Below are 24,819 nucleotides of genomic sequence, written 5' to 3'. Positions count from 1 at the left end.
GTCAATAGTTGACACACTCATGACATAAATTTTATTCCTCTATGCGTCAATCTTGCTGTAGTGATGATGCGCACGTTTGGGAGATTGCAGGCGATGGCGGTTTTTCAAAGCCTATGGTCGTGCTGAGGTGGTTCAGTGACAATTAAGTGACCCAGAAAACAATGATTCTGCAGTGTGGGCCCATTGTTGGCCTAATAGGCTTTAATGATCACCCAGGATGAGCATAAAGAAAATTTATGTTTTTTCTATGAAAAATTATCCAGCGGATCGCTTTTGGTCTGTTCACAATGAAGCAACGACCTTATCATCTGGGGTGTGCCATCATTGCCAACACACTCCTAGAGGTGATCGCTTCATTGTGATACGCAAGCCCCTTCACCACATCAAGGTAATGATCACGAAGAGGAATTGACACATGTATGTGCCTTTTTTTTTTTGTGTTTTGTTTTTTGCAGCCACAGTGTAGCACCAGAGGCCAGAAAAATTAGGCATGTACACATGCCTGAAAAAGTAGGTATTGTTGCAGCCGCTGCTACACTGTAGCAGCGGCCGGAAAAATTGAGGTTTTCCAGGCAGAAAGTGCACTAAAACATTGCGGCTTGAACCGTAGTTGGTGGAGGAGAAGTCACGTAAGTCATCTGGCATGCAGAGATTAAATACAGCAGCGTGTGGACCATTTTTAGCCCAAGGCATCTCATCAGGCCTTTTTTATTCAAATGAATCCCCCACTGTCAGTCCCTTCGGGATCCATGCCTCATTCATCTTAATAAAGGTGAGGTAATCTACAGTAGACTTTTTTGACCTAGGCGACTTCTCTTCTCAGTGACAATACCTCCTGCTGTGCTGAAGGTCCTTTCTGACAGGACACTTGAAGCGGGGCAGGCCAGAAGTTCTATCACAAATTGGGATAGCTCAGGCCACAGGTCAAGCCTGCACACCCAGTAGTCAAGGGGTTCATCGCTCCTCAGAGTGTCGATATCTGCAGTTAAGGCAAGGTAGTCTGCTACCTGTCGCTCGAGTGGTTCTCTGAGGGTGGACCCCGAAGGGCTGTGGCGATGCGTAGGACTTAAAAAGCTCCGCATGTCCTCCATCAACAACACGTCTGTAAAGCGTCCTGTCCTTGCCGGCGTGGTCGTGGTAGGAGGAGGATTACTTTCACCTCTTCCCCTGTTAGATTCCCGTTGTGCTGTGACATCACCCTTATACGCTGTGTAAAGCATACTTTTTAACTTGTTTTGTAACTGCTGCATCCTTTACGACTGCCGGTAATTCGGTAACATATCAGACACTTTCTGCTTATACCGGGGGTCTAGTAGCGTGGCCACCCAGTACAGGTCATTCTCCTTCAGCCTTTCTATACGAGGGTCCCTCAACAGGCATGACAGCATGAAAGACCCCATTTGCACAAGGTTGGATGCCGAGCTACTCATGTCCAATTCCTCATCCTCACTGATGTCATTGAAGGTGTGTTCTTCCCCCCAGCCACGTACAACACCACGGGTACCAGATAGGTGACAACGAGCACCCTGGGATGCCTGCTGTGGTTGGTGTTCCTTCTCCTCAAAGCCACATTCCTCCTCTGACTCCTTTCCTCAGACTCCTCTTCCAGCTTTGCCGCAGGTCCAGCAAGCGATGATAAGGCTGTTTCTGGTGGTGATGGTGACCACAACTCTTCCTCTTCAAGCTCATCTACGGCCTGATCCCGCACTCTTCGCAGGGCACGCTCCAGGAAGAAAACATATGGGATGATATTGCTGATGGTGCCTTCGGTGAGACTGACTAGGTTTGTCACCTCCTCAAAAGGACGCATGAGCCTACAGGCATTGCGCATGAGCGTCCAGTAACGTGGCAAAAAAATACCCAGCTCCGCAGAGGCTGTCCTAGCACCCCGGTCATACAAATACTCGTTGATGGCTTTTTCTTGTTGGAGCAGGCGGTCGAACATTAGGAGTGTTGAATTCCAACGTGTCGGGCTGTCGCAAATCAAGCGCCTCACTGGCATGTTGTTTCGCCGCTGAATATCTGAAAAGTGCGCCATGGCCATGTAGGAACGCCTGAAATGGCCACACACCTTCCTGGCCTGCTTGATGACGTCCTGTAAGCCTGGGTACTTATGCACAAAGCGTTGTACAATCAGATTCAACACATGTGCCATGCACGGCATATGTGTCAACTTGCCCAAATTCAATGCCGCCAGCAAATTGCTTCCGTTGTCACACACCATTTTGCCGATATCCAGTTGGTGCGGGGTCAGCCACTGATCCACCTGTGCGTTCAGGGCGGACAGTAGTGCTGGTCCGGTGTGACTCTCTGCTTTCAGGCAAGTCAACCCCAAGACGGCGTGACACTGTCGTATCCGGCATGTGGAATAGCCCCTGGGGAGCTGGGGGGGTGCAGTTGGTGTGGAGCAAGACGCAACAGCAGAAGAGGACTCAGCCGAGGAGGTTAGCAAAGAGGATGGAGTAGGAGGAGTAGAGGAGGTGGCCGCAGGCCTGCCTGCAACTCCTCTGCAGAGCCATGCATTCCATGCTTGGCAGCCGCCAGCAGGTTTACCCAATGCGCAGTGTAAGTGATATACCTCCCCTGACCGTGCTTTGCAGACCAGGTATCAGTGGTCAGATGGACCCTTGCCCCAACACTGTGTGCCAGACATGACATGACTTCCTTTTCCACAATAGAGTACAGGTTGGGGATTGCCTTTTGTGAAAAAAAATTTTGGCCGGGTACCTTCCACTGCGGTGTCCCAATAGCGACAAATTTTTTGAAGGCCTCAGACTCCACCAGCTTGTATGGTAAAAGCTGGCGGGCTAAGAGTTCCGACAAGCCAGCTGTCAGACGCCGGGCAAGGGGGTGACTCTGTGACATTGGCTTCTTACACTCAAACATTTCCTTGACAGACACCTGACTGTGGGCAGATGAGCAGGAACTGCTGAAGGTGAGAGGCGGAGTGGCGGGTTGTTGATAGGGGGCAAGGAGGACAGCAGTGGTTGACGTGGCTGAAGATGCTGGACCAGGAGGAGGATGGTGGCTTTGAGTTTGTGTGCTGCTTGTACTCATGTGTTGATCCCATAGGCGTTTGTGATGTGAGATCATGTGCCTTCGCAAAGCAGTTGTACCTAGGTGGGTGTTGGACTTCCCACGACTCAGTTTCTTTTGGCACATGTTGCAAATGTCATCGCTGTTATCAGAGGCAGACACACAAAAAAATGCCAAACTGCTGAGCTTTGCAATGACGGCATTCTGGAGGTGGCAACAGCTTGCGTTGATTGGCGTGCTGTCTGGCTGACCCCGGGTGCCGATACATGCTGTCTGACTGTGCCACTAGCTCCTTGCGATGACCTCCCCCTGCTTCCAACTCGTCTCCTCCTCCTCTCTGTCTCCCCATCTGAGGACACATCATCATCATCAGCAGCTTCACATGACAACTCAGCAAAGGCAGCAGGTACAACATCATCATCATCATCATCACAATGTACATCCATGTGTATAATGCTGCCTGACTGAGACATATCCCCGTTATCTACATCCTCTGGCACTAATGGTTGCGCATCACTTATTTCTTCCAAATGATGTGTAAATAACTCCTCTGACAGATCAAGTGAAGCGGCTGTGGTGCTAGTGTTGGTGGTGGTGCCGGCAGGCGGGCGAGTGGTAAATTGAGAGGTGCCCGAAGCTGAGCTGGAGGAGGATGGTGCATCAACGTTCCGAGCAGAAGCTGTAGAAGATTGGGTGTCCTGTATAAGCCAGTCAACTATGTCCTCAGAATTTTTTGAGTTCGGGGTACGTGGCTTCTGAACACTGGGCATTATTCTAGGGCCAAAGGAAATCACAGCACCACGACCACGACAGCCCCTGCGGGGTGGCCTGCCTCTGCCTGTCATTTTTTTAGATTTGTGGTACTATGCGTGCAAGGTGCTGTGCCACCCTATATGAGTGTTGGGCAGTGGGTACAGTATAGTCTGTGGACCTGACACTCACTGGCAGGCAACTATAAAAAATATATATTTTTTTAATTTGCAAGGTGCTGTGCCACCGTATATATGAGTGGTGGGCACTGCAGTGGGAACAGTACACTCTGTGAACCTGACACTCACTGGCAGGCCAGGCAACTGCAATTATAAAAAAATATATATTTTTTTAATTTGCAAGGTGCTGTGCCACCGTATATATGAGTGGTGGGCACTGCAGTGGGCACAGTACACTCTGTGGACCTGACACTCACTGGCAGGCCAGGTAACTTAAATTATAAAAAATATATATTTTTTTAATTTGCAAGGTGCTGTGCCACCGTATATATATATATGAGTGGTGGGCACTGCAGTGGGCACAGTACACTCTGTGGACCTGACACTCACTGGCAGGCCAGGCAACTGCAATTATAAAAAATATATATTTTTTTAATTTGCAAGGTGCTGTGCCACCGTATATATATATATATATATGAGTGGTGGGCACTGCAGTGGGCACAGTACACTCTGTGGACCTAACACTCATTGGCAGGCCAGGCAACTGCAATTATAAAAAATATATATTTTTTTTATTTGCAAGGTGCTGTGCCACCGTATATATGAGTGGTGGGCACTGCAGTGGGCACAGTACACTCTGTGGACCTGACACTCACTGACAGGCCAGGCAACTGCAATTATAAAAAATATATATTTTTTTAATTTGCAAGGTTCTGTGCCACCGTATATATCAGTGGTGGGCACTGCAGTGGGCACAGTACACTCTGTGGGCCTGACACTCACTGGCAGCCGGCAGGCAACTGCAATTATGACAAAGGAAAAAAGGAAAAAAATATATATTTTTTAAACTGCAAGGTACTGTGCCACCCGATATGAGTGTGGTGTGCACACAGTACAGTCTGTGGTGGGTCTGTGGCCTCTCACACACGGCGGGCAGGCAACTGCACAATAGATATATATATATATATATATATATATATATATATATATATATATATATATATATATATATATATAAAAAAAATTGACTGAAATACCTGCCCTAAAAAGGGCTTTTTGGGGTGCTGTCAGGATGCTGTCCTTACAGCAGGAGTGGACCGAGAACACTATCTAACAACTGTCCCTATTAACAGCAGCAGCACTCTCCCTGCTCTCACTTACACACTGTTTCAGAATGATCTAAGATGGATGCTGCCCTTGCTTTTTTATAGGAGGTGGGAGGGTCTGGGAGGGTGGGTATGCTGATTGGCTGGAATGTGTCTGCTGACTGTGAGGTACAGGGTCAAAGTTTGCCTCAATGATGAAGTATAGGGGCGGACCAAACATCGCATATGTTCGCCCGCAGCGGCGGACATGAACAAGCGATGTTTGCCGGGAACTGTTCGCCGGCGAATAGTTCGGGACATCTCTACCTGCCAAGTGCCCCCAGAGCAAGCAGCTTGCAATGGGTACACCCAAGCAGGCTCACTCCCAAGAAGACTGTTTAAAATCTTTACATATTTCTAAGAGATATATACAGTATATTCAAGTAAAGGATAATACCTGAAAAACATTGTTTCACAAAACATTTTTCACGAAACTCCTGGAGATTACTTCTGATATAACAGCTAGGTGCTTTCAAATTTCTGCCCCAACCTTAAAAATGACTTGTGCAATAACATCTTCTCTCAGCAAGATTAATTGTAACAGGTCCAAAAAAAAACAAGAAAATATAACAATAAAAAAGGGAATGGACATTACTGAAAAAAATAGGATGTTTCCCTTAAAAGAGAGTAATTCCCTTCATTGGCCTTTGTACGCACTTAAGTGAGGAAAATATTGATAACTGTCTGCAGAGGCCTCAAAGAATGCACAATAGGTGTAAAAAAAATAAATCAAAATATGCACCTCCCGGACTGCAGGTTGGGCAGCAGGGATTTAGATAACATGCAGTAACCTTTTTCACTTGAGCTAAAACTCACATTTACATAGACAGGAGTTTGTTCTAGCTTTCTAGCAGTGTAAAGCCAGGGTCCAATGAATTTACAGTTGGATTCATTCGATATAAGGATTCTTTATTTATTTATTTAGTTCTTAAGATACTGGTTATTGCTCTTTAAACATGTAATACAATTAGCTTGCAAAAAAGCATCGAGTCTCATGTCCTTACGTATGTGTCAACAGTACATAACACAATTACAGTGTTGACAGTACATTCTATTTTATATATATATATATATATATATATACAGTACATTTACAAAATGTGTATGATCAGAGAAATTGGTGATCTCTTAAGGATTATGTTAGGGTTAGATGGTGAAAGGGGAACAGGTCCAAAGGCCCCGGATTTTGTCAAAGCTCTTAGGGGATCCAGAAAAGAGGATTCTTGATGCAGGTGGTGAACTTATATATTTTGACTAATATACGATAAAGTACCTCAGGATTAATTAGTGTTTTGATCTTGTGTGGAGAGTTTTTATAGGATTAATTTAGGGTGCCTAGTGGCCCCCATGTTTAATAAATAGTGAACAAGGTGCCACAAATTTTGATAATAATTCAATTATTTTATACTAGTTTGCATGTTGCAGCAAGTAGGCAGTTACCTGCCTGTGCCCTGGCTGGGACAGGGCTCAAGGAACCCATATGGAATAACAGAGTTCCAAGCAAGACAAATAAGAAGATTCCAGAAATTGGTTCAGTTCTGTCTTGAAGGATATATGTGTATGTGCTTTAACAGATTACCTAGTAAGATAGATTTTCTCTCTACTTTGGAATTACCAAAATTAGTATTTCCTTTGGTGATGTAAGTTTACGTGTATAGTAAAAGTGTCTGAAATATTTTTTCCCCAATGGCCCTGTCATGATGATGTTTGGGACCTTCTACTTAAATAACACTCCATTTTCAGTAGAGTTTTGTATGTGTGCAGAATGTAATGGCCAGGCAGTCAAAAAAATGAAGATGAAAAAATATAGTAGCGCAAGAGTCAATGTGAATTGGCTCACCAAGACCATATGTAACACATAGGAACTAAGTCCTCAACAATAATGACACTCAATTTCCACTCTAAGTATCACAAAGTCTTTTTTAGAAAATGTCCATTAAAACATCCGTTAGCTCGTGAAGTATTAGCAGGATCACCTCTTTACCACCACCAAGTGCCAAGAGAGGGGTCAGGAGAAGTGGCAACTCACCAGATGTTGTTGCTCAAATGTTCTCACAGATGAGCAAAAACGCAGGGTTTAACACTGGGTCAGCAGGAAACATAAAATGGTCCACACCGCTGTACAATCGCTATCCTCTCCATCCCATGCAATCCTCATAGGCCAAGTAACATGTAGGAAAAAATGGCTCCAATAGTGTAATACGTAAAATAACACACTTTATTGGTATATATAAAAATGCACTCACATATGGTAGTGTAATTACAGGCAAGGCAGGAAACAACAACCGCTACACACGCTGAGCCAGCTCCACGCTAGCCCAGTTAGTTCCGGGGTGTCCCTCCGCCGTACCACGTGATGCCGGATACGTCGTCCTGTCCCGCCCCAACGCGTTTCATCATTTCCGACTTCAACTGGGGGCGTGACCTAGACGACGCATCGCGGAATCTAAATACCCAGCTGGAGCGCAACTCCAGCCAATCAGCATCCCTGCAAGCTGACCGGAAGAGAGCCAGCAACAGACTCAGCGGAAGTAAAGACTCGTATCCTTAGGAGCTCCGTCTATTCTCATGTATTTTATACCGTGACCCCTCTGTTAATTATATGGATAACGGAAGTGCCGCCCAATAGGCAAAATGGTCACAAGAAGAGAAAAATAAACTTATACTATAAAAATGAGTGTGTCCTCTAGACTAAAAACATTTTACATCGTCCGGGCAGCTTACAGTCTGCTGATCTGCAATATGTACATAATAGTACCTATAGCCCTATAGTATAGCTCCGCATTCAACATATAGCACAAAAATCAACATACTTAATAATGATGCTATCAATCATAAGCAAATATACATGATTAAAAAATACATAATTAAAAATATATATGCATGATTAAAAATAATATACATATTTAAAGTCAATACAAAGACATTAAAAATTTTAAAAATGTATAGTAATGTCTAAAAGACCTAAAATCTCATATAATAAACTTCACAATGCACAGAAATAACCTGTGTAGAGTCCTTATAAAATACTCAAGGAAATGGTGTCTTAGTAGCCATCTTATTAAAAACAGCACAAAAATAACAGCACAAAAATAAATAATTCGCAACCAGAACTAATATCACACCAATGGGAAAAGCAGGAACAATTAACTCACGAATCACTAATGAAACAATTCAAGTCCAGTTCTATGTTCAACCCCATCGGGGCGAGGGATTGGGCGAGGAAAATCCACTTAGTCTCACACTTGGAGAGTTCCCTCACCCAATTAGCCCCACGCCACGATGGGGTGACCCGTTCAATCCCCCAAAAATGGAGACTTCTCGGGTCCCGCTGGTGGAACTGGCGAAAGTGGGCTGACACATTGTGTTCATGCTTGCCTTTCATTATGTTTGTGATGTGTTCCCCTACCCTAATTTTCAGGGTTCGCTTCGTACGGCCTATATAAATCAAATTGCATGGGCACATAAGTGCGTACACCACATGTGTGGTGTCACACGTAATTAAACTCTTAATTTTGAAGGTTTTGTTGATCGCCGGGACTGAAAAGGACTCTCTTCTCCTAAAATTGGTAGGTGCAAATGAGCAAGCTCTGCACCTCCCACAAGTGAAGGAGCCCTTCATGTCCGGAAAGAAGGAGATATTTGGGGGATCCAAAACCTTTTTTACAATCTGGTCCCCGAAATTCGGAGCCCGTCTGTAAATGAATGGTGGTCTCTCCGGCAGAACTGGACCTAATGTTCTGTCCATCCGAAGAATAGGCCAGTGCCGTCTAAAAATCTCCTCTACCTTCCTGTAGTCATTCGAAAAATCCGACAGGAAGCTCCATTGTTTTGGATCATCATCCTTCTTAGGAGAATTAGTCGGAGGCCTCAAGGGTCTTGGGGCATCTTTGATCTTAATTATTTCTCTATCCAGGCAAGATTCCTCATAACCCTTAGCAACAAATCTTTCTCTCAGGATGTCAGCCTGTTCCATATAGTCCTCAACGACGTACAGTTGCGTCTTACACGCACAAACTGGCCTCTTGGTCAAAAAAATGAGTTTCAAGTTTCAATTTAAATTTGACGCAAACTATTAAAAGTTAATTGGAAACAACAATAAAATTTTTTTTTTAATTTTTGTACAATGGACCCAAAGAAATGCCTTCAGAGCAAAATCTACAGGTTTTTGAGTTTGTGGCATCAATACAATACTTCTGTGTGACTTTTGAGGAAGCATTATATATTTATGTTGAAGGAAAAATGAAAAGTCTATGTGATTGTCCTGGATCGTTAAGTAGAATATTAACAGGGGTTATTAGTTGTCATGACAAACTATTGCTCAGAGCATTATGTCATAGGATTTATCCACAAGCTGTGGGACATATAAATTGCCAGGACACCATAAAATCACAGACAATAGTAAGCTTTTCAGTAGCAGATAACAGTGCACTGGACTATCTTTCACATTAGGAGAGCAGTATTTTATAAGTGGTGACTTTTTGATATATAAAGGCCAGTTACCTGTTGAGGTCAAAGATGTGCACAGGAGGTTGTGCCAAGTGCCTAGGTATTACCCTAATTCCTTTAGCCATTCTATGTATACTGGCCAACATCTTACTGTTTTTCCCTGCTGGAAAGGTTGCAAAGAGCAATGATCACATAACGAGGGAAGTTTTCTACCTTGGCGGACTGTTGGGATCTGGACTGCTGGTGAGTAGAGCACAATTTACTAATATGTATGAACTGTAAAACCTTTGTTAGACTGAAGATTAAAGAAATGCTAAGGGAGAATTTTAGGAGGCTTTCTGAAATAAAGAGGACCTTAGCTGAAGTCCTATGTAAACAGAAGTTATCTACCAGGGCATGGGGTCTTGTATTTGTCATCATACCAAAGCAACAATAGTACAAATTATAGGGTGCTTGCAGTTGACTATAAGCTCAGTTCACAAAAGCATATTACATGCAGTATTTTCATAAATAAGGTTATTTGTCATTTAACAATTTAAAATGCACAAGCATCAGATGAGTTTACCACACTCATTTTTATTACATTTTTCTTTTTGCTGAAGAATTTAAAATATAAGCATGTGAGATGAGAAAAATCATATTTAAGAGATAAAATGGCAATGCATTAACCACTTGCCGACCAGCCTCCGCAAATATATGGCGGTAGGTCGGCAGGTTCCCGTGAAACGATGTACTCGTACGTTGCTTCGCAGGAGCGATTGTGGGGTCGCACCCACGCTCATTTGCCAGAGGGGAAGCTGATCTGCGGGGCCGGCTGCCGGGATTGCCGCCGGGCACCCGTGATCGCTTCCTGTGGAGACAGAACTGCAGTCTGCCATTGTAAACACGGCAGACCGCTGTTCTATCAGCAATGAACACAGGGCTCCTGTGTTTTTCCTATTTAGGAACACAGGTCCCTGTGTTCATTCCATAAGTCCACCCCCCACGCAGTTAGAAAGCACCCCCTAGGGACACATTTAACCCTTTGAAAGCCCCTAGTGTTAACCCCTCTCCCTGCCAGTGTCAGTACAGTAATAGTGCATATTGTTAACACTGATTACTGTAGTAATGTCACTGGTCCCCCCGAAAGTGTCAAAAAAATGTCAGTTAGGTGTCCGATCTGTCCGCCGCAATGTCACAGTCTCACTAAAAATCACTGATCGCCGCCATTACTAGTAAATAAATAAATAAATAAAAATGACATAAATCTTTCCCCTAGTTTGTAAACGTGCTAACTTTTGCGCAAACCAATCAATATACTCTTATTGTTTTTTTTTTACCAAAAATATGTAGCAGAATACAAGTTGGCCTAAAATAATGAAAAAATTAAATTTTTGCTTTTTTTTTTTTTTAATTGGGAATGTTATATAGCAGAAAGTTTTTTATCAGAATTGTCGCTCCTTTTTTGTTTATAGCACAAAAAATAAAAATTGCAGAGGTGATCAAATACCACCAAAAGAAAGTTCTGTTAGTGGAAAAAAAAGGACATCAATTTTATTTGGGTACAGCGTCCCACGACCATGCAATTGTCCATTAAAATAAGGCAGTGCCGAATCGCAAAAAATGGCCTGGTCATTAGGGGAGAATATCTTCTGGTCCAGAAGTGGTTAAAATAGAGACTAGTAAATATCCATTGCAGGAGAAAAAAAAATCTACATTCAGTAAAACTATTTGGATACACTAGAAGCACTAGAAACACTTTAGAAACACTTTGTGAGATAAAGTAAAGAACATAGTTAATGCATACAATTTAGTGAATAGACTCTTATGGGAATTATTTTTTACTTCTGAAAATAATATGCAATTTTATATATATATGGCTAACCAACATGGGTGCAATGTTCTACATGTTTTAAAAGTTTTTGAGTCTAATGCATCTATATATTCAACAAATTATCAAGTTTATGCCAAAGCAGGGGAGGTAAGAAGGAGGTGGGCTATGCTGCTTAAAGCAAATTTTAACCCAAATATTAATATTTCAACAAATTTTAACATGTTATTGTGATTTCAGAAGTTGTTTTCAATAGTTTCAAACCAGCAGCTTTTATTAAATTATCCCCCAGACCTGTCAGGCAGGTCCCTGTCCAAGTACTTCTATAGGGTACAGTGGCGTAGCGTGGGTTGTCAGCACCCGGGGCAAGGCAAGTAATTTGCGCCCCCTAACCCGCATGATTTTAGCACTCGAGTCTTTTCCACTAGATTAGTTAAAGAAACCCTTACCCCTAAGCACATGTATTGTTTGTTATGAAAATACTGATGTAATTAAAGTAAAATGCATCTAAATACAAGTTTGAATGTCCAGCGTGCCCCCTTTCAATGCAGAATGACCAGCGTGCCCCCTTTCAATGCAGAGAGACCAGCGTGTCCCCTTTCAATGCAGAAAGACCAGCGTGTCCCCTTTCAATGCAGAGAGACCAGCGTGTCCCCTTTCAATGCAGAGAGACCAGCGTGTCCCCTTTCAATGCAGAGAGACCAGCGTGCCCCCTTTCAATGCAGAGAGACCAGCGTGCCCCCTTTCAATGCAGAATGACCAGCGTGTCCCCTTTCAATGCAGAGAGACCAACGTGCCCCCTTTCAATGCAGAGAGACCAGCGTGCCCCCTTTCAATGCAGAATGACCAGCGTGCCCCCTTTCAATGCAGAGAGACCAGTGTGCCCCCTTTCAATGCAGAGTGACCAGCGTGCCCCCATTCAATGCAGAGTGACCAGCGTGCCCCCTTTCAATGCAGAGAGACCAGCGTGCCCCCTTTCAATGCAGAGAGACCAGCGTGCCCCCTTTCAATGCAGAGAGACCAGCGTGCCCCCTTTCAATGCAGAGAGACCAGCGTGCCCCCTTTCAATGCAGAGAGATCATTGTGCCCCCTTTCAATGCAGAGAGACCAGCGGGCCCCCTTCAATGCAGAGAGACTTACCTGCAGCGGCTGCTTCTCCTCAGTTCCCCGCATCTCCCCGAGTCCTCCCGCCCCCTCCTTGGCCAATGGCATGAGTTCACCTTTCGGCAAATCAGGAAGCGGGTCTCGGACCCGCTTCCTGATTGGCCAGCAGTAGGATCCGTGTGACAATAGCAAATTTTCATTCGCTATTGTCACACAATGGGTGGGCTCGGGGTGCACTGCTCTGCGCCCCGGGTCCACCCTTTTTTTAAGCCTATTAGAGCCTCTGGCTCTAATCAGGTGATTAAAAAAAAACCCACTCTGTAACAGCGCCAGGCTGCTGACTCACTCGCTGCTAAACTGCCTGAGCAGTGAGGAGAGGCAGCATAGGCGGGGCTTGGCTTGCAACGCCACCCCACCCTACACCAATGGACAGATGAGGCACTGTCCAGCCCCGCCCCGACCCGCCATTTTCAGCCATAGGGCGGCTGCGCTGGACATCTCCCAGCCTAAAGATGGAGGCAGCCGCAGACAGTGTGTGAACTGTGTATGTCAGAGTCAAACAGACAGAGTGACACTGCGGATGCGCCCCCCCAGATGTTGCACCCGGTGCGGCTCGCCCCCCTGCACCCCCCACGCTACGCCACTAATAGGGTAACAACACTCTGCCCTTGTCACCCACTCATGTTCTTGCTTCATCACCCTATCACATGCACCTCTGCTGAAGACTTTAACCAGCAATACTGACAAACATTGTGCAGGCATGGTCCATCAGGAAGTTGGGCCAGAGTAAAGATACGTAGCTGATGCTGGAGCAAGTACAGTTAGACAGGGAATTTCTGAAAGGGGCTATAGGTGATCAGCAGCAGTGAGGTGCAGCATAAGGTAAGAAAGTAGAAAAAATATTTTGAGAAATAAATGGCAAACGGTTATAATATGCAGTGCGAAGAGCAAGCTAAATGGCTTGCCCCCCCTCAAGAAAGCTAAATGATTTGCATCCCTTCAAGTAAGCTAAGTGGCCTGCCCCCCCCGGCTCAATAGGTCTTTCTGCCACGACAGACCTGACAAAAACCATATTCAATTACTGAGTAAGTAAGGCTGTTCTTCATTTACAGGCATACCCCGCTTTTAAGTACACAATGGGACCAGAGCATGTATGTAAAACGAAAATGTACTTAAAGTGAAGCAATACCTTTTTTCATTTCCTAGGCAAGCTGGCTGGCCACAAATAGGATATGTTGTAGTCCTGGGTCCCCTCACATTGCTCCCTAAGTTTGGTATCCCTGTCACTTATGGTTTGGGAGTAGTGCCATGTCAAGCTGACCAAGATTTCCCATAGACGCCAATGTTAAAAACTGGGAGTAATGCCATGCCAAGCTGACCAGGCTGTGTCCGTACTCGCGAGTGTACGTAAAGTGAGTGTACTTAAAACGGGGTATGCCTGTATAGTATTCCTCCTAATACAGCATAAAATACTTAGTTGTGTGTACACTTCCCTCATTTCACACTCATTTTGTTGTATTATTTCTCTACTTTTTATTTCACATTCAGTAAATTATTTGCTTTAAACCTGCTGATTTGGTCTTGCAGTTCTGAAGTCAACAGCCCATCAACACTAAGGCATGCATATTCTTATATACCAAGGGTATATCTAGATTTTCTTTGAGGGATGTTTAGTATACAAAAAAATGTAAAGGAGTGGTAGAAATCAAAGACAGCGCTACATGTTTATTTTATTTTTTATTATTTTTATTCATTTTAAATAGTTTATAAAAATAAATACATTACAAAAGAACAATTGAACCTTGTGCACACTACAAAAAATATTAGGACCATAAAAAACATATAAAACAAATACCCAAGTGTTTTCCTAAAACCCTTTACATTTACCATAGCAGCTGTTTTCATTCCATAATACCGAGGATAGGGACAACAGGAGAGGCGTGGTCTCCCCAAATCTGAGTGTATATGATTCAACCAATCTTCACCAGGAAAATCTAGTGGTTACCAGGTCTTTACACCTATACCTCGCCTCTCACGACCTTAGCCCCTTCCGCCATTTTCCCTCTCCCACCTCCATCATCTCCTGCCCGCCACCAACTTCATGTGTTGTAATGTGGAACAAAAGAAAAAAAAACTCAATCCAATAGTGATATTAGGGTAGAAAAAATGGAGAATAACTTGCATCCTACTCCCTAATCCTTCCCTTCCCTATCCCCTTTCCCGTCGCTTATTTTATAATCACACCCTTCCCTCCCCTATACACTCCCTAGGATCCCTCCATAATACTCATTCAGGTTCATAATAGGCATTCTATTAACAGTGAATAAATAAACCTCCGTTCCGTATTATTGTGAATATATATATTTTGTGTATCTTTAATGAATATATAATGAAAAATATACATGTTTATTTTATATCTAATAAAGAGAACTTGGGCAACACTCCCAGGAGAATTTCTAGGTTCATTTTCACAAATAATAATTGCAACTACACACTCAACCCTAATGGATGCTACAGTCCAGGACAGTGAAAAAATGAGATGAAACCTCTCCTATTATAATGCCCAAGTCATATTATGCAAATATATACTATTTTTATTTAGAGACCTCTGCATCATGAATTATTTCACCAATGGTTTCCATTTTATAGATGATTTTTCCTGCGTTGGTATTTTTGGGTATGAAGAAAAATGACTGCTGTGGGTGCTGTGGCAATGAAAGCTGTGGCAAGAGATTTGCAGTAAGTACATACAAATTGAGGTATACATTTTCCTATACGCTGTGTTCATTATATACAATGATTACTTTTAGCGGGTCAGCACCAACACATTTTTGTTACTCTACACAGAAATATATGTGGTTTGTTGGACAGAGTTTTCCAACTCTACAGCTGCCCAATCATTTTTACAGGGCTTGGAAGGACATCCCCCTTACCGCTGCTCCCTGCTCCCATTCCCTGGCTCCCCCGTTCCACCAGGAACTTCTGTAAGAAGTTTCAGTGCTGTCACTTCCTGACTGGTAAAGCGAGTGAATCAACTGATCAAACAGATCTGTGTTTGGTTAGATGCTTTTACGTGCACATAGGTCCGGCCCGCATATGTAAATAGTGATTGCACCACACATGCGAGGTATTACTGCGAACATCGGAGTGAAATCATTAATTCTAGTGCCAAAGCCCACGATTAAAATAGAACTATAGACAAAACCTTTTTTCATTTTAGATAGAGTAATGGAGGGTTATAACCTCTGTGAGATTTTTTTTTTTCACCATCTGTGTCCCATTGCGGAGATTTTCCTTCACTTCCTGTCCCATAGCCAAACAGAAAGTGAAGGGAAATCCATACAAATTAAGGGAATTCCTTGGGGACCCCCGGGTCACCAGAACTAGTGTCCCCATTGGAAGATTTCCTTTTTATTACTTTTTTGGGGACAACCCTAAATTTGGGATCTTCTTTTACTTTCACTTTCAATGATAATGGTAAAATAGGGGAAGTAGAGAGGGTGAATCTCCCTAACAGTGGCACAGACAGCGATAAAAATCCCTCTCCACTCCATCCAGAAAAAAAAAAGTTTTGCCTTTAATTACACTTTAACCACTTGCCGACCGTCCGCCGCAGTTTTACTGCGGCAGGCTGGCTCAGCTGCATGAATCGACGTAGGGGTATGTCAGTTCAAGGGAGTGGTGCTGGGGGGCGAGCGTGCACCGCCGGTGGCGCGATCCTGCTCCCCCTAGGCAGTGGGGATGCCGATCTATGGGACCAGTGGAGAGAGGACGGTCAGCTGTTGTAAACACAGCTGACCGTTGTTCTTTCTGAAATGATCACAGAGTGCCTGTGATCCTTCTATATATCAAAATACGCTTATTGAGATTTTTTTCACCATAAATATGTAGTAGAATACAAATTGGCCTAAAGGGATAAAAAATTTAGATTTTTACATTTTTTTGGAAATGTTATATAGCAGAATGTGAAAAATATTTTGTCGCTCTTTTTTTGTTTATAGCGCAAAAAATAAAATTGCAGAGGCTATCAAATACCACCAAAAGAAAGCTCTATTTCTGGGGAGAAAAAAGGACATTGAATTTTATTTCGGTACAGTGTCGCACGAGCACACAATTTCCCATTAAAGTAACCCAGTGCTGAATCGCAAAAAATGGCCTGGTTATTAAGGGGGCAAATCCTTCTGTTCTAGAACTGGTTAAAGGGTAACTCCACTTTTGTGGGGGAAAAAAAATGTAAATAAAGAAAGAAAAATATAGCGTATACAATTGTGACACAAATCATATTGTAATTGAATGTTTTAAAAAATTACCTTTCCTTTTCAATCTGCAGCTGTTGTAATTTTCTGAAAATGTAATGCAATATGGCTACCTGGAGCTGTTCTGTACACAGAATGTGTACTGACCACACCCCAGAAACACCATTTCCTGCTTGTGTGATTGGCTCACCAATTTTCCCAGAAGTCTGCATTAGGATACAAGTCAGATTTCTGGCATCCCTTGCAACAAAAAATTCATTTTTGATTAGATACTCCCTCCCAATGGGAACATGTCTAAAGGGATGCAGGCCCAGCAGATTTCCTCATTAGAGCCCTGCAACTGCCACAGCTGATAGATAATTATGAAACCACTCCCATTAGACCCACTCAGCACAGAGGCACAGAGAAAGAAACGGGGATTTCTTCAGAATAACAAAAGGTAGGAATCTGCAACAAAGTTTGTTAAAAATCCTTGTATTGGTAATCTTTCGATACAACAATTTACTTTCTCCACTAGATTTGAGTCCTCCATTGAGTCTCCATATGTTCTATGAGATACTTTTATTAGTCAAGATATGTAACTTTTTTGAAGATCCTTTATTTGTGGAAGGTTCCCATTACCTGTTCACCTTCTGGGTCACAGATTGAACCCATTAGCCACCATTTCATCCTCCAGGGCCTTTGCTTTCAAATAATATATAGTTTGGGAGTTCTAAGTAATTTTCTATAAAACATGCAAATTTTAACATGTTTTTAAAAAATAAAAAAACTGCTCCGGTGGACAAACAGTCAAGAGATGGGTAAAGGAAAAGGAATTGGCAGCACTCCAGGTTGAGTCAAAATCCAGATTTATTGACTGGACATCCAAATATGACAATCATGACAAGGTAGACGCGTTTCACACACTGACTGTGTGCTTAATCATTACCATTGGAATTGAAAGCAACCACAGGTGCTGAGGTTTGCAGCACGATATGCTTTATAGGGTTTAATAACATTTCAAACATGACCGGGTGGAGCTTAAACCCCACTTATTAAAATGTATCTTTAATCTTCAATAATAAATCTTTATTTTTTATATTCTGTTCACTTGAATAGCTATGTTAGCTATTAATTTACAAATTAACAATTTTGCTATTTGTCTGTAAAAAGTTTGATAAACCTGTTTATTATTTCTCTGCAGAGTTTTTCTTCCATCCTCTTTGCTGCTATTGGATTTGTCGGAGCTGGTTATAATTTTATCATTTCTGCAGTGGCTATCAATAAAGGACCAATATGTTATTTTGATCAATCAAATCAAAATTATACCTGGGATTATCCTTTTAGTAATGGGTAGGCTTAAAATAATATTGTCCATATAAGTGTGATATTATAAAGTTAAAATAAGAAAATGAAATCACTTAAAAAATGTATTTTATTTTTTTTAAATAAGGCTGCTGCATTATCAGAATTTATTTTTATTTTAACTATATATTTTTCTGTTCTTAGTGTACTTTCTTTTTATCGTCCCAGAATGGGCACATAACAGAAAATGACATGCTAAATGGTATAAGGATTATTATTTTCAGCAATGAGAGCCAACGCAAGTTGACACATGACTGAAAATAACTACAGTCAGGTCCATAAATATTGGGACATCAACACAATTCAAATCTTTTTGGCTCTACACACCACCACAATGGATTTGAAATTAAACAAACACGATGTGCTTTAACTGCAGACTTTCAGCTTTAATTTGAGGGTATTTACATCCAAATCAGGGGAACAGTGTAGGAATTACAACAGTTTGTATATGTGCCTCCCACTTTTTTAGGGACCAAAAGTAATGGAACAGATTAACAATCATAAATCAAACTTTCACTTTTTAATACTTGGTTGCAAATCCTTTGCAGTCAATTACAGCCTGAAGTCTGGAACACATAGACATCACCAGACGCTGGTTTCATCCCTGGTGATGCTCTGCCAGGCCTCTACTGCAACTGTCTTCAGTTCCTGCTTGCTCTTGGGGCATTTTCCCTTCAGTTTTGTCTTCAGCAAGTGAAATGCATGCTCAATCAGATTCAGGTCAGGTGATTGACTTGGCCATTGCATACCATTCCACTTCTTTCCCTTAAAAAATTCTTTGGTTGCTTTCGCAGTATGCTTCGGGTCATTGTCCATCTGTGCTGTCAAGCGCCGTCCATTGAGTTCTGAAGCATTTGGCTGAATATGAGCAGATAATATTAACGAAACACTCCAGAATTCATCCTGCTGCTTTTGTCAGCAGTCACATCATCAATAAATACAAGAGAACCAGTTCCATTGGCAGCCATACATGCCCACGCCATGACACTACCACCACCATGCTTCACTCATGAGGAGTATGGAGGAGTATGAAGCATACATGCTTCAAGTATGGAGAATGAGCAGTTCCTTTCCTTCTCCATACTCCTCTCTTCCCATCACTCTGGTACATGTTGATCTTGGTCTCATCTGTCCATATGATGTTGTTCAAGAACTGTGAAGGCTTTTTTAGATGTGGTTTAGCAAACTCTAATCTGGCCTTCCTGTTTTTGAGGTTCACCAATGGTTTACATCTTGTGGTGAACCCTCTGTATTCACTCTCGTGAAGTCTTCTCTTGGTTATTGACACACATACACCTACCTCCTGGAGAGTGTTCTTGATCTGGCCAACTGTTGTGAAGGGTGTTTTCTTCACCGGGGAAAGAATTATTCGGTCATCCACCACAGTTGTTTTCCGTGGTCTTCCGGGTCTTTTGGTGTTGCTGACCCCAACGGTGCGTTCTTTCTTTTTAGGGATCGGGTGGACAGATTACTGGGTGGGGCTGGGGAGCAAGATTCAGAGGGCACAAATGGGGACATTAGTGGTAGGGTGTTTAGAGTACCTAAGGCCAAGGTGGGTATGGGGAAAAATCACAAAAGCAGCCTAAAAACAACATCAAATGAGGATATATGCAACCGGTCAAAATTACGAGGTTTGTATACCAATGCCAGAAGCCTGGCTAACAAGATGGGAGAGCTGGAGCTGCTGATGTTTGAGGAGGACTTCGATTTTGTGTGGATAACAGAGACTTGGTTTGACAACTCTCATGACTGGATGGCGACCATTCAGGGGTACTCCCTTTATCGTAGAGATAGAGAAGTTAAAAAAGGGGGAGGGTATGTCGGTATATTAAGAACAGTGTACAGGTAAATATGAGGGATGATATTAATAATGGAGCTATGGACGAGGCAGAATCCCTAGGGGTAGAACTTAAAGGGGAAGGCACTATAGGGAGGGTAATATTGAGTGTATGTTATAGGCCCCCCAACCAGAGGGAGGAGGGGGAGGCGGACCTCCTTTTACAGATAGGATTGGCAGCAAGGATGGGAAATGTCATTATAATGGGGGACTTTAATTATCCAGATATAGAATGGACAGAAGGAACCGCACATTCAGCCAAGGCTCAGCAGTTCCTAAATGTTTTGCAGGACAATTTCTTGGGTCAGATGGTGAACGCACCGACAAGAAACAATGCGGTACTTGACCTACTGATTACCAACAATTCAGACCTGCTTACGGATATAGAAATACGGGACAACTTAGGAAACAGTGACCATAGGTCAATAAGTTTCAGTATTAATTATAGTAATAGGAAACACAAGGGTAATATAAGGACATTGAATTTCAAAAGAGCCAATTTCCCAAAACTGCGCTCTCTGCTAGAAAATATCATATGGGATAGAACCCTGGGAACATTGAGGGGTCATTGGCAGCATTCAAGCATTACAAAGAGTGTAATAATAAATGTAAAGGCAAAATCAGGACGGCAAAAATAGAACACGAGAGACATATAGCGGAAGAGAGTAAAAAGAACCCCAAAAAATTCTTTAAGTATATAAACAGTAAGAAAGCGAGGCCAGGACACATTGGCCCCATAAAAGACGACAAAGGAAATTTGGCCAGAGAGGACAGGGAAAAGGAGAAAGTGTTAAATCATTTCTTCTCTTCAGTCTTCACAAAAGAATCGGGGGGCTACACTAACCCAGCTTGTAATGCTAAACTAAATAATACACCTCAGGAAGTACCGCCATTGCTAACAGAAGATAGACTTAGAACTAAACTAGAGAAACTTAACATAAATAAATCACCGGGACCGGATGGCTTGCACCCGAGGGTTCTTAAAGAGCTCAGCCAGGTGATTGCCAGACCATTATTCTTGATCTCTAAGGATAGTCTACTGACGGGTATGGTGCCAGTTGATTGGAAAAAAGCCAACGTGGTACCAATATTTAAAAAAGGGCCGAGATATATTCCCGGTAACTATAGGCCGGTCAGCCTAACATCAGTAGTCTGCAAGATTTTGGAGTGGATGTTAAGAGACTATATACAAGACTTTAGTATTGAAAACGGTATTAGTAGTAATCAGCATGGATTCATGAAAAATCGTTCATGCCAAACCAATCTATTAACCTTCTACGATGAAGTGAGCTGCCACCTAGATAAAGGTAGGCCTGTGGATGTGTTGTATCTGAACTTTGCAAAGGCCTTTGACACCGTTCCCCACAAACGCTTACTATACAAACTAAGGAATGTAGGTATGGACCATAGGGTGAGTACCTGGATAGAGAACTGGCTCCAGCGGAGATTCCAGAGGGTGGTGATTAATAGGGAGTACTCGGATTGGGAGGGTGTGGAAAGTGGGGTCCCCCAAGGTTCTGTCCTGGGACCAATCCTGTTTAATTTATTCATAAATGATCTAGAGGAGGGGATATCTAGTACAATCTCAGTATTTGCGAATGATACTAAACTAAGCATGCCAATATCTTCTATACAGGATGTGGAAACCTTACAAGCGGACCTGAACAAAATAATGGGGTGGGCAACTACATGGCAGATGAGGTTTAATGTTGAGAAATGTAAAGTAATGCACTCGGGCGCCAGAAACACGAAAGCAAGCTACTCACTAGGGGGGAAATCTCTGGGTGAATCTAAGATGGAAAAGGACCTGGGGGTACTGGTGGACAACAGGCTTGGCAGTAGCAGGCAATGCCAAGGCGCTGCAAGCAAAGCCAACAGAATACTGGCGTGTATAAAAAAGGGGATTCACTCCAGAAATAAAGAAATTATTCTACCACTCTACAAGACTCTGGTCCGGCCACATCTGGAGTATGCCGTCCAGTTCTGGGCACCGGTCCCCAGGAAGGACGTGCTAGAACTGGAGAGAGTCCAGAGAAGGGCAACAAATTAGGGAATGGAGGGCATCGGCTATGAGGAAAGACTACAAGCACTGAACTTATTCTCCCTGGAGAAGAGACATTTGAGGGGGGATATGATATCCATGTACAGTTACTGTACTGGCGACCCTATCATAAGGAACAAACTTTTTAGAGGAAGGGAATACAATAAGACACGTGGCCACTCACTAAAACTAGAGGAAAAACGGTTTAACCTTAAACTACGTAAGGGGTTCTTCACTGTCAGAGCGGTAAGGATGTGTAATTCTCTTCCACAGGCAGAGGTGTCAGCGGGGAGCGTCGATAGTTTCAAAAGACTATTAGATGGGCATCTTAAAGACCACAACATGCAGGGGTATACAATGTACGGTTAACAGCAAACACACACACACACATCATAGGTTGAACTGGATGGACTGATGTCTTTTTTCAACCTCACAAACTATGTAACTGATGTTCCAAACAGTTGATTTGGCCACACCTAATGTTTTTGCTATCTCTCTGATGGGTTTGTTTTGTTTTTTTAGCCTAATGATGGCTTGCTTCACTGATAGTGACAGCTCTTTGGATCTCATATTGAGAGTTGACAGCAACAGATTCCCAATGCAAATAGCACTTGAAATGAACTCTGTACCCTTTATCTGCTCCTTGTTAATGGGATAATGAGGAAATAACATGGAACAGCAGAGCAGCCAATTGTCCCATTACTTTTGGTTCCTTAAAAAGTGGGAGGCACATATACAAACTGTTGTAATTCCTACACCTTTCACCTGATTTGGGTGTAAACACCCTCAAATTAAAACTAAAATCCATTGTGGTGGTGTATAGAGCCAAAAAGATTAGAATTGTGTCGATGTCCCAATATTTATGGACCTGACTGTATGTATTATAGTGTACTGAACTGTGAGATAACATAATGATATATGGAAAAATAAAGTTTTTAATAGTAAATACTAATTTATTGCAAAAAATAAAAAAAATAAAAACCTAAATCATATTTATGAAACCCTGGGATTAAATAAATAATGAAATTAAAGCCCATCTTTGGACAAATTTGAGACCCCACCCAATCACAAGATTTAAAAAAAAAAAAAAAGGGCTTAAGTTTGCAGGCTGTATCCCTTGCTGGCATTGTTTTCAGGCGTAGGGAATGGTGATCAAGCACTGCAGTCTGTGCCTGCGCTGGCTGTTCCAATATTCATGACTTCATCAAGCTGAAAAATCTTTTCAGAGGACCTGCCAATGAAAAGCTAATAGAAAGTGCCCTTGTCACTCAGGCAGCAAAACCATTTTATGTGGCAAAAACAATTTAGGTTATCACATGGCAACAACTTAATACACGACAGAGCAGCTCATCGCCAGCCTTATCCGCCACTAGTTCCCCTCCTATATGCAACCACCATCAGCCTTCTCATGTGTAGTCCCTACAACCTCCTAATGTACAGCCCTTCATATTCAGCTACTACAAGCCTCCTTCTCCAATTTTCAGCCCCCTCACATCCAGACCTATTATATTTAGACACCAACTGCCCTTCCAAATGTAAACCCCCTCAAATTGCAAGATTACCAGTCCCACATCCCTAATGTCAATCCGCATCCATTTCATACTCCACCAGTCTCCCCTAGAGTAAAGCACCTTTATATTCAGACACCACTGGACCCATCATATTCAAATACCAGTTGCCCTGCCCCCTACGCTCCAATGTAAACCACTTCATATTCACACTCACCGCACTCCCTAATGTTCAGCCCCCTCATATTAAGCCACCATCAGCTCCCCTCATGTAAAACTTTCTTAAATCTGTCCACAAAATAAATACAACTCACTGCCACGTATAATAGCCCCTGTAAAATTGTGGTTAGTATAAATGTCCTTCGATACATTGGTAATCAGTGTAAATTCAGATGAAACGCTAGTAATGAGTGTAAATGTTGTTAATAATTATTGTCAATGTAAATGCAACCTTTACAATATTGGTTGGTGCAGAATTCAAATATGAAATGGGTGATCAGTGTACCCCCATTACATTTGTGGTCATTGCGACTGTCCCTCTTTATATTACTTTCCTGGACCCCAGGATCCGAGAGGCCCCTTTGTGCTTATACAGGGGATTTATCCACCATTGCCAATAGATTAACCATTGTAAAATAACTCAATACTAGGATACATGCTACATACATAGGCAGAAGTTGAAAAGTGAGGTAAGGCAATGTAGCATTTTTGATCGAATGGCCTTTCATCTGATAGTAAATTTAGAGTAAATAAGATGATATTCCTAAATCTGCTTTAAACATCAGTAATTCGTTCATTTTTATGATATTGTTTTTGTAAGAAATAGGGCTGCATCTTTATTTGACATTTTTTTTTTTTTGAAGGAATTACCTTGGAGACAGTGAATTATGGAAAAAATGTAAAGTATTCACGGTGGATAAATTCGAAGTAAATACAGAAACCATCATAACCTGGAACCTGACTCTCTTCTGTATGCTTCTGATTATGGGTGGGGTACAAGCTGTACTCTGTGCTATACAAGCTATCAATGGATTAATAGGGACAATCTGTGGAGATTGCAAGTGCTGTGGGTGCTGTGGGGTAAGTTAAAACAACTTTCCCAGTAATACTTCTCAGTATAAAAAAAAAATCAGATTTTTTTAATCTATTTTACTGTAATATAAACATACAAGTTATGCAGCTAAACAGAGAAGTGCAATATTAAAAGTTATAAACAGGAAAAAAAGTTTACATATGTATGGGACAGACCAAGCCTCTCCCCCAAATAAAATCCACACACATACTGAACGGCAGAATGAAGATTTTTAGCCATGACACAGCCACATTCATTATTCTCCACATGGAGTGGTAGACTGGCATT

The 24,819-nt window shown here is 42.4% G+C and overlaps 1 protein-coding gene across 1 annotated transcript in view; it reads left to right on the top strand.

Moving 5' to 3' along the window:
• Positions 1-4,064: 4,064 nt before the first annotated feature.
• Positions 4,065-24,819, top strand: part of LOC309548965 (transmembrane 4 L6 family member 4-like) — a 35,587-nt gene continuing 14,832 nt past the window's right edge. Inside the window, exons 1-5 of the mRNA XM_082248899.1 lie at positions 4,065-4,077; positions 9,568-9,802; positions 15,123-15,212; positions 17,913-18,061; positions 24,323-24,539. Of these exons, the coding sequence (XP_082105025.1) occupies positions 9,629-9,802; positions 15,123-15,212; positions 17,913-18,061; positions 24,323-24,539 (630 nt within the window). The 5' untranslated portion in view covers positions 4,065-4,077; positions 9,568-9,628. The remainder of the gene's footprint in view (positions 4,078-9,567; positions 9,803-15,122; positions 15,213-17,912; positions 18,062-24,322; positions 24,540-24,819) is intronic.

Source organism: Pelophylax lessonae, assembly GCF_965119305.1.
Source record: "Pelophylax lessonae genome assembly, chromosome: 3".
Lineage (NCBI taxonomy): Eukaryota > Metazoa > Chordata > Amphibia > Anura > Ranidae > Pelophylax > Pelophylax lessonae.
The sequence above is the reverse complement of the archived record's forward strand: the minus strand, read 5'-3'. Positions and strand labels throughout refer to the sequence as shown.